The 11035-nt window shown below is 45.9% G+C and overlaps 1 protein-coding gene across 1 annotated transcript; it reads left to right on the plus strand.

Moving 5' to 3' along the window:
* The first annotated feature begins 1202 nt into the window (after positions 1-1202).
* On the plus strand, positions 1203-3277 carry LOC121745890. Its single transcript, XM_042139830.1, has 4 exons — positions 1203-2036; positions 2144-2608; positions 2711-2878; positions 3092-3277. Exons 1-4 carry the CDS (start codon positions 1203-1205, stop codon positions 3275-3277), a joined length of 1653 nt encoding a protein of 550 aa, XP_041995764.1.
* Positions 3278-11035: the final 7758 nt, after the last annotated feature.

The raw sequence follows: 11035 nt of genomic DNA on the forward strand, positions 1-11035 counted from the left end.
TCTCTCGGAAGCACTCTTGGAAGAAGATTGAAGATTCAAGCTTCGATTCCTCCGCCAATTGTAATCTGTATCATGAATTCAGTTGTTTTCTTTAGTTTTTATTTGTTTTCTACCTTGAACATGAGTAACTAAACGCTTTATGTGGGATTCTTGGTGAAGATGCATTGACTTATAGTTTCAATCCAATTGATTTCGTTTTTATCTTGCTCTTGTAATTATTTGATTTATTCTTGTGCTTTTCCTAACAATTGCTTGATCACCAATTGGGAGTGTAGGATTTCTTAGAGTAATCGGGAGATGAAATAATTAATCTTGAAAGAAGAGTAATTCACACCTTAATTCAATAGAACTCGGGAGAGTTGAGGTTTTGAGTGGAATCCGTTATCTTATCGATCCATTGGGAGTTAGGTCTAAGAATTAGAAGGGGACTTCAATTATTACACTTAATCTACAGGTTTCTCACCTCGGGAGGGGGTTTAATCTACAACTGTGATTAATTCAATAATTCGAGAGACTTTAAATGGTAAATCGATTTCAATTGGGTTAGGCTATGAGTTGTACATCGGATCCTTGAATTCTGCATATTTCTCCACCATCTTACACAGCTTTCTTAATTGCCTTCGTGTTTAAGTGTTCTATTTTATTCTCCGAATTTACATGCTTTTAGTAGTTGTTAGTTTCAAAACCAAATTTCTGATTGTCTGGATAGTAGTTGAAGTTTGTTCGTGGTACTTAGGTTTACACTTAATTGTCTCTGTGGGATACGATATACTCTTGCTTGCTATTTGCTACGATAACCCCGTACACTTGCGGGTATTAATTGGGTAAAATAAAGTTGAGTCAAGTTTTTGGCGCCGTTGCCGGGGACAATTTTTGTGTTATATAGCTTGATATCGTGATAATAATCAAGATTACTACTTCAGACGTTACTGCTTTATTTTTAATTTTATTCTTTTAAGTTCTCACATTTGTGTTTCTTGTTCAGGTGTATGCACACAAGTTCTAAAGGTTTGCCTCTAGAACCTTTCGATCCGGAGATTGAAGCAACGAATCGGAAGAGGAACGCCTATAGGAGACTCACACAGCAAATTCAAGCTTCGTCACCTAACCACATAGGAGCATCCTCAGTTTAAAGGGACGTTTCACCCATCCGATCACCACTTCAGGACCATCTTCTGTTTGATCCCGTCCCTCCTAGTCTGATGGAGTACGAAGGGGGCAACAACGGTCCACCACCCCCTCCTCCCAATTATGCTGAGCTTCTACGACAGTTGGAGGAGTTGCGTCAACAGGTCAACCGTGGACCACCTGTGCCTGTGCAGAATCAATATGTATACCAAGGCCAGGCGAATCCCACTGTCCACAGCAACATCGCGGCTAATACTTTTGAGCTGAAAAGAGGACTAATCCAAATGGCGGAGAACATTGCTTTCAGGGGCAAATCCACTGACGACCCTAACAAGCATATCACCAAGTTCATCCAGATTTGCAACACAACAAAGATGAATGGAGTGACAGATGAGCAGGTTCGACTAAGGCTGTTTCCTTTCTCTTTAGAGGATTCAGCAAAGGATTGGTTGGAGAGTTTGGAGCCCGGATCGATAAGAACATGGGATGCTATGGTGGAAAAAATTTTGGAGAAATTCTACCCCCCTAGTGAAGCTATAAAGAGACAACAAGAGATCATTGCCTTTCAGATGACTCCTACAGAGAATATCAGAGACGCATGGGGGAGGTTTAAATCTTTGATGAAACGGTGTCCCAACCATGGGTTAACCCCGACAATCCAAGTTATTACATTTTTCAAGGGATGTGTGCCTGAAGCACAAAAGGAGTTGAACTTGAGCTCAGGCGGTAATTTTCTCAAGAAAGGGGTAAATGAAGCCATGGAAGTAATAGAGGAACTTGCATCTAATGACGAAGGATGGAGCAATGAAAGGAGTAAGATGCATAGGGTAGCGTCTACTACAGATCATGATCCTATGAGCGCCCTATCTGTCAAGCTGGATGCGCTGACTATGAAGTTTGACTGCATGGCAATGGGGCAACCGACTCAAGAGCCCTAAGGAAATATGGAGGACGTTAACTATGTGAACCAAGGGGCAACAACCGTTACTACAATAACCAACGTCCCAACTTCCAGGGTGGAGGATATAATCAGTTCGGGAACAGGGGGCATCCCAATCTCTCTTATGGGAACCCCAATAATGCTCTGCAACCACCCCCGGGGTTCATGGTTACGAATGGAGTGGTCGATGATCCGAAGAAGATGACCACGGAAGACATACTTAAGTCTTTCATGCTACAGTCCAACAAGCTCATGGAACAGAACAACCAAAGAATGGAGAAGGTTGAGACAGATGTGCAGAGTATGGCCACTCATTTGAAGAACATCGACACACACATCAGCGAGATTTCCCAGACTGTGAGTACTATTACTCAACCGGGAAAGTTCCCTTCGAACACCATTATAAATCCCAAAGATTGCAAAGCGGTGCAGTTGAGGAGTGGAAAAAGTTATGATGGACCTGCAATGCCATCAGAGGATAGAGTAACAGAAAAGGGACCTGAGGAGGAGGAGTTAGTCGAGGAAGTTGAGACCGAGATAGTACATATTACTTCCCCACTTTAGGAGAATGTTGCCCCAACTCTACCTACACCACATGCAGCAGCTCACACTCCCCCTGACGTGAGGATTCCCTATCCTCAGCCTGTGCAGAGGAAGAAGACAGACGCACAGTTCTCGAGATTCTTGGATATATTTAGGAAGGTGCAGATAAACATCCCATTGGTGGAGGCACTACAGCAAATGCCGAGCTATGCCAAGTTTCTGAAGGATGTGGTTTCCAACAAGAGGAGATGGATGGAGTATGAGACGGTGAATTTGACTTAAAGCTGCAGCGCCATTATTCAGAAGAAGTTTCCAGCTAAACTGAAGGATCCTGGAAGTTTTACCATCTCTTGCATAGTGGGAGACTGTCAAGAAGGGAGAGCGTTATGTGATCTGGGGGCGAGTATCAACCTGATGCCCTATTCGTTCTTCTAGAAAATGAAGATTGGAGTGCTCAGACCCATTACTATATCACTGCAGATGGCTGATAGAACGGTGTCATATCCGAAGGGGATCGTTGAAGACATACTTGTCAAGGTCGGGGAATTTATTTTTCCAGCCGACTTTGTAGTACTTGATATGGAGGAATATAGACACGTCCCACTTCTCTTAGGCAAGCCCTTCTTAGCCACAGGGAGAGCACTGATTGATGTGCTCTCCGACTGAATGATGAGAGTATCACATTCTCCATTTATAATGCGATGCAAATACATGATGATGAGGATGCTTGGAGGTTCAAACCGTGTAACATGATTGAGGTGATTGACGGTTGTGTGAGAGAGGTAGCCCATGTTATCTCTTATCAGCGATGCCTATCGCAGTCTTTACTGACTTCAGACAATCTGCAAGTGTCTGAATTTACGGAGGAGCTACTTTATTTTGTGGGAGCTCTTAATTCTGGTGGGGAGATTCCAAGAAGGAACAACAAGTTTTTATCCCTCAAAGATCCGGCAGATGAGGAAGAGAAAGAAGAGAAGAAAGAGGAACTTAAGCCGTTGCCCTCACACCTCAAGTATGCCTTCCTTGGAGAGAATGAGACGAATCCGGTAATTGTCTCCTCGTTACTTACTCCCACTGAACTCGATAAACTGCTGCGAGTGCTCAGAAAGCATAAGAGAGCTATAGGATGGTCTATCTTAGACCTCAAAGGAATCAGCCCTACTGTCTGCATGCACAGGATTCTATTAGAAAAGGATCCAAACCTAAAGCACAAAATCAAAGGAGGCTCAACCCGATAATGCAAAATGTGGTGAAAAAGGAGGTATTGAAGTGGTTGAAAGCCGGGATTATATATGCTATTTCTGACAATGATTGGGTAAGTCCCACCCAAGTCGTGGCCAAGAAGGGTGGAATGACTGTGATTCAAGGTGGCAATGATGAGATGATAGCCACAAGACAGGTGATAGGATGGCGAGTTTGCATCGACTACCGAATTCTCAATGCAGCCACGAGGAAGGACCATTTCCCCCTCTCGTTTATTGATCAGATGCTTGACAGATTAGGGGGATATGAGTACTACTGCTTCCTCGATGGCTATTCTGGATATAATCAGATCCTGATCGCCCCAGAGGATCAATATAAATCGGCCTTTATTTGCCCGTATGGTGTCTATGCCTTCCGGAGGATGTCTTTTGGACTGTGCAACGCCCCTGCCACGTTTCAGAGATGTATGATGTCCATCTTTCACGACATGGTGGAAGATATTATGGAAGTCTTCATGGATGACTTCTCGGTTTTTGGGTCTTCATATGATCATTGCTTGGATAATCTGACTAGAGTATTGCAGAGGTGCGAGGAGACCAACTTGGTGCTGAATTGGGAGAAGTGTCACTTCATGGTGCGGGATGGCATTGTGCTTGGGCACAAAATATCTGCTGCAGGACTCGAAGTTGATAGAGCCAAGATCGTTGCGATTGAGCAGATGCCACCACCGTCTAGTGAGAAAGCCGTACGGAGTTTCTTGGGGCACGCGGGGTTTTATCGGCGATTCATAAAGGATTTTTCTCAGATAGCCCGCCCCCTTTCCAATCTGCTAGCCAAGGATGTCAAGTTCAACTTCTCTGCAGAATGTCTGCAAGCCTTTGAAATTCTGAAGAAGGCGTTGGTGAGTGCGCCCGTACTTATAGCTCCAGATTGGTCACAGCCTTTCGAGATTATGTGCGATGCCAGTGACGTGGTCGTGGGTTCAGCATTGGGACAGAAGAGGGATAAAGTGTTTAGAGTGATCTACCATGCGAGCCGGACTCTCGATCCAGCTCAGGCAAATTACACTACCACGGAGAAGGAGATGTTGGCTGTGGTATATTCTTTTGACAAGTTTCGGCCGTACCTCATTGGAGTGAAGACGATTGTGTTTACAGATCATGCTGCCATCCATTATTTGTGTTGCTAAAGTGGATGCAAAGCCTCGATTAATTCGTTGGGTTCTTTTGCTGCAAGAATTCGACTTGGAGATTCGGGACAGAAAGGGGTGTGAGAATGTGGTGGCCGATCACTTATCTAGATTGGAACATTGTTTTGAAGGAGAGAACTTGAGGAAGCCTATCAACGAGGAGTTCCCGGATGAGCATCTCTTCTATGCTCAGAGCTCATTGCCATTTTTTTTTTTTTTTTTTTTTTTTTTTTTTTTTTTAATCAAACACCTCTACGGTGGAGGGTTCGTGGGTCCCTCATCCCTATATTTCCAAAGGAGATAATTACAAGGCGTGGCCACACCCAAAAGTGGTGTGCCGTAACAAAATCAAGAGTAGTATGCGGTCCGATCCCACAAGGTTCGGACCTCATCATACTCCTTTCCAAAATACAATTAACCACAAAGCTAGTCACTATAATCTCCCATCGTCTCATGATCAACTTTGATGCCCGTCCCCGTCTAGGTTTCGGATGTGCGACACTCCCATCTCGTCCAATCTAACCAAGTCCAATAGTTCTCTCGGTGCTGAGTTGTAGTGCATTCGTAGGCCACTGTTTTGGACTAGCCCCATTTTCGCAAGGAAGTCCGCCGCTTTGTTCCCCTCCCTGTGTATGAAGGTGGCTCGGAATTTGAGTTGGCGTTTGAGAATGGTTAGTTGCGCCACCGCTTGCCGAGCGAGTGCCGGCCCCCATCCCGTCCCATTGACCAATTTGATTGCTTGCTCTGCATCTGACTCAATCCAGATTGGTAGGCCGAATTCCTTGGCTATATTTAGCCCGTGAATCATGGCCAACAGCTCCGCTTCTAACGCCGAGTGGGCTTCAAGGGGTGTGCTGACGGCGACGAGCATCTTACCCGAGTGGTCTCGAATAATCCCGCCAGCCCCTGTACTGCCGTTCGCTTCATTATAGGAGCCATCCGTGTTGAGCTTTATCCACGGCTGATCCGGGGGGTTCCATTTGATTGCCATGGCTAGGGGTAGCGCCCTGATTGCCGCCGCTTGTTGAGGAATATTGATTCCAAGTTTAACTCCCTTCCAATGTTTCGGCTTCAAGCTTCCATTAGACATAGCATTTCGAATGAACATGTGGACCTGCCATACCACGTTTTGTGGTTTAAACTGTGTGCCTTGGTGGCGGCTCCTGTTTCTCTCCGACCAAATAAACCAAAGGATGAGGTATGGAGTGGCTCGGCTAAGATGTTTCTTGTTCGGCTGTTGGCACCTTCGCGCCCACACTTCGATTCTCGTAGGGATTGTGTCATTGATATGGATGCATGGGAACGGGCCTGTGAACCAGCCGTCGAACTCACTCCATACTCTGCGAGCTCCATATCCCTGGATGAAGAGGTGTTGGAGTGACTCAGTGTTCGGTCTGTGGGGGCAGCATTGGCACTTAGAGGCTAGCTCAATCTCCCGCCACTGAAGTTTCGTGTCAACCGGCACCCGATTGGAGAGAAGCCTCCAGATAAAGATGGCTATTGAGTTGGTGAGGCCTACCTTCCAAACGTCCCCCAAACCATGGATGATCGGGTTTCGTCCTCGAAGTGTGTCCCATGTCGAAGCCACCGTGAATTCCCCATGCTTAGAGAGGTTCCACCTCGGGATATCCTGTTCGTCATGGAGGATATTGTGAGCTCATTGCCATGGTTTGCAGATATTGTGAACTTCCTAGTAGCCAAGGTGGTCCCAGAGGGCCTCAACAAGCATCAAATGAGGAAGTTCTTTCATGATGTCAAGTTCTATTTTTGGGATGAGCCGTTCCTATTTAGAAGATGCGCAGATATGGTGATTAGGAGATGCACTCCAAATGAGCAATGGGAAGCGGTAATCAGAAACTGCCACTCAAGTCCTAGTGGAGGACATTTTGGAGCTAATCGGACGGCGATGAAAGTGCTTTAATGCGGATTTTACTGGCCTAGCATCTATGGAGACTGTCAACAGTTCGTTCGTTATTGTGATTAATGCCAAAGAACTGGGGGTGTCTCCAAGAGGAAGGAAATGCCGATGACAACTATTGTGGAGATAGAGCTTTTCGATGTGTGGGGGATCGACTTCATGGGCCCATTCCCACCATCCTCTGGCCATCAATACATCCTTTTGGCAATCGATTACGTTTCCCGTTGGGTGGAAGCAATCCCCACTCCGGTCAACTCTTCCAAGGTGGTTATCAACTTTGTCAAGAAGAACATTTTTACGAGGTTTGGGGCGCTGAGAGCCTTACTTAGTGATGGGGGTTCTCATTTCAAGAACAAGTGGTTGGAAGTCGTGTTAAGTAAATATGGTGTCAAGCACCAAATCACTTCCCCATATCATCCTCAAGCCAATGGTCAAACTGAATTGGCCAATCGAGAAATCAAAGGCATTTTGGAGAAGACGGTGAACGCCAATAGAAAGGATTGGGCATTGAATCTCGATGATGCGCTGTGGGCGTATAGAACGGCTTATAAAACGCCAATTGGCATGTCACCCTACCAGTTGGTGTTTGGGAAGTCTTGTCATCTTCCTGTGGAGCTTGAGCACAAATCATATTGGGCAGTGAAACAGTTAAATGCCGACTACTACAAGGCGGGGAAAGAGAGACAGTCCTATCTGAATTTGCTCGATGAATTTCGGAATGAGGCGTTTGAAAATTCTGCCATCTATAAGGAACGACTCAAAACGTATCACGATAAGTTGATTGAGAAGCGGGAGTTCTTCCCGGGAGAGTTGGTGTTGTTATTCAATGCTCGGATGAAACTCTTCCCGGGAAAGCTTAAGTCAAGGTGGTCCGGCCCTTTTAAAGTCAGAACTGTGATGAAGAATGGAGCTTTAGAGCTTGAAGCTGATGATGGGAGAGTGTTCACAGCCAATGGGCAGAATGTGAAGAAATTTCATACGATGGAGCAGAAGGAAGAAGTGTGCCAAATCTCCTTGGAGCCCCAGTAATCTGCTATGGAGACGTCGAGCTAACGACTTTAACCAAAGCGCTTTAGGGGAGGCAACCCCTAGTAGGTAACTTTATTGCTTTTTGTGTATTCTATCCTTTTGCGTCTCTTTGTTTTCATTTTCTTTGTTTAGGGTCTTAGTTGTTCTTTATGTGTTTTAAGTAGTCTATCAAAAGTGGAGTTGGTTGTGCTTGGAAGTTGTCATTGTGCAGGATTATATGTGAAAAACAGACCTAAGGGGGGCAGCATGCTGACGTAGTAGAAAAAAATTCACCCGGCCGGGTGAATTTTCAGTTCATTAATTCCACCCGGCCGGGTCATTATTTTTGTGAAGGCCGACTCTAGTAAGTTACACCCGGCCGGGTGAATTTTCAGTTCATTAATTCCACCTGGCCGGGTCAGTATTTTTGTAAAGGCCGACTCCAGCAAGTTACACCCGGCCGGGTGAATTTTCAGTTCATTAATTCCACCCGGCGCGGAGAGCCCTAATTATAAAACGAGGTACACCCGCCCCCTTTCCTATTTTTTTCACCCGGCTCCCTTCTCCTCTCTCCCTCTTCACGTTTTCTTCACAAATCACACACAAATTCACACTAATCTCACACACCCATCCCAAATTATCTATTGTTTGAGTGTTTTGGTCCGATTAATTCGTGGATTTGGTGGATTTCACTCAAGAACCCAAAAAGAAAGCCCTAATTTTCGAATTCTCTCACTCTAAGCAACAAAGGTATGTCTTTTTCACCTCTAATCTTCTCTATCCATGGATATGAAGTTGTAATTGGTGATTGGTAGGAATGTTAGAGCTTATGCAAGTTTAATGGATGTTAGTTGTGTGCTTCACTTGTAACAATGTATGGGCTAAATTGTGGCTTGTGTGGTGAGATGAAATTTTTGACTATGAAATGGTGAGTGAGTAAATTTCATTGCTTGCAATTGATGCTTAACGTTTGTGTTATGAGATTGGTACTGCTTGCAAGATTGATGTGGATGAAATTGTTGTTGGAGATATATCCTATAATGGGGGTTGTTATTTAGGTTTTTTTGTGAATTTTAGGGATGGAGTCTATCTCCCTCATTGTGTGATGTAGTTTAAGGATTGTGCCGATTCCCTCGGTATTGTGTATGATGAAAAGTAACTGTAGGAATCGAGTCTATCTTCCTAATTGCTTTTGCCTTACTTGCTTGGTTACTTGGTGTGCATCGAGATTGAGTCTATCTCCCTTTTTGATAATAGTTAGCCAATGTTTGTTCCCTATGTTTGGAGTACAATCTTTCTAACACGCCTCATTCTAGGTACTCATCACATGGCCCCAACCACTCTAAAGCCTCACACTGTGGGTGTCACACTCCGCCGAGGTGAGTCGAAGAAATGGGATGCATTGGCGGCACTAGACAGCATGCCATCTAGATATCCAAGTCGGAGCGCGCTCAACGGCCTCGGTATCAAACATTCATGGGACATCCTCGTCGAGGCCGGCCACCTCACGCACCTATTCGCGAGGAAGTTCGGGTCGTACAAGGCCCTGACAATAGAGTTCTTCACGACTCTAAAGGTGGAATACTCCGGAAAACAGATTGACTCGATGTCCTTCCGACTCATGAATGAGGCAAACGACCTTACAGTCAAAGAATTTAATGAGCTCTTCCAGTTGATGGAGGAAGATGAAGAAGGCCTTTTGGAGGACCATCGGCCTGCAGACTATAGGAGGGACGAGTTCTGGCAAATGATTACCAATGAAGCGGCTTTCAACCCGTCGAGAGCCAAAATCAACGCCATTAGAAACCCGGTGCTAAGGTACATGGCAAAGGCCCTTGTCTACCTCCCCTTCGGCCACACGGAAGCGGGAAGCATCTCGACAGAGATGCTATTCCTACTGTGGGGAATGCTTAGCCGCAGAAGGATCAATCTGGGTCATTACATGATAAAACACTTGGAGAGACAGTCGAAGAGGACGACGGGGAAGTTGTGTTGTGGGAGGGTCGTGGCAACGTTGGCATACAAATTCGGAGTCAGTTTTGACAACCGGATACAGGATCAAGGCCCCACTCTACTGGATTGGGACACGCTCAAGAAGGCGGCCATTATTATGGTTGATAGACGGGGCATGGGGTATTTTAGGATAGAGCCGGGTAGGTGCATCAGATTCCCTGACCCGCAGCTCTTCGCAGTCGGGGGATGGAGCTACAAAGAAAACTGGAAAATGAACTCCCCGGCCCATGAGGAAAGGATCGAAAATGACCCCCCTCAAGGGGAGGGTGCCCCGGATGCTCGGCCGGTTTTCGTAGAACCAGACTATTTGCCGCAGCCTAATATCCCCGAGGAGCCTCTGCAAATACAAGAGGCGCCTGCGGCCATGGAAGAGGAGGACGATGAGATCGCCTCTGAGTTTGAAGCCGGTCAAAGCAGTCGGCCCAAGAGGAGTAGACCGAGGGGAAGACCATCCAGAGATGCCTATTTGGCGGAGATTGCCGCAGGAATACGCTCGCTGCAGGTGAGCCATGATCAACAAGAGGCCCGCTGGAATCAGGCGAATGCGGAGGCGATGGCTTGGTCCAAGCCCAGTGCGATACCCGGTTGGACAACTTTGGGAACCGGCTTGATCACTATGGGGAACAACTGCAAAACCTGCAGACTCGCTTCGACGCTAGTGATGCAGCACAACAGGCTTTCTACCAGGCTTACTACGCGAGATTCCCGCCGCCTTTGGAATAGAGGTACCTCAACCATCCACTGCTCTTCAAACTTATTCTATACCTTGTCTTGAATAAGTTTGGGGGGTTCTGACGTGGATCGATTGCCCTTTTCCCCTGCCTGTTTTTTTTTTTTTTTTTTTTTTTTTTCAAACACCTCTACGGTGGAGGGTTCGTGGGTCCCTCATCCCTATATTTCCAAAAGTGATAATTACAAGGCGTGGCCACACCCAAAAGTGGTGTGCCGTAACAAATTCAAGAGTAGTATGCGGTCCGATCCCACAAGGTTCGGACCTCATCATACTCCTTTCCAAAATACAATTAACCAAAAAGCTAGTCACTAGTGTCTCCCATCGTCTCATGATCAACTTTGATGCCCGTCCCCGTCTAGG

This window comes from Salvia splendens, chromosome 8 (genome assembly GCF_004379255.2).
Source record: "Salvia splendens isolate huo1 chromosome 8, SspV2, whole genome shotgun sequence".
Classification (NCBI taxonomy): Eukaryota; Viridiplantae; Streptophyta; class Magnoliopsida; order Lamiales; family Lamiaceae; genus Salvia; species Salvia splendens.

Coding starts and splice junctions, on each gene's coding strand:
- LOC121745890 (XM_042139830.1), top strand. CDS start 1,203: ATGGAGTACGAAGGGGGCAACAACGGTCCACCACCCCCTCCTCCCAAT. Junction 2,609..2,710: donor AGGAAGTTGAGACCGAGATA/GTACATATTACT, acceptor CCCTATCCTCAG/CCTGTGCAGAGGAAGAAGAC. Junction 2,879..3,091: donor GATGGATGGAGTATGAGACG/GTGAATTTGACT, acceptor ATATCACTGCAG/ATGGCTGATAGAACGGTGTC.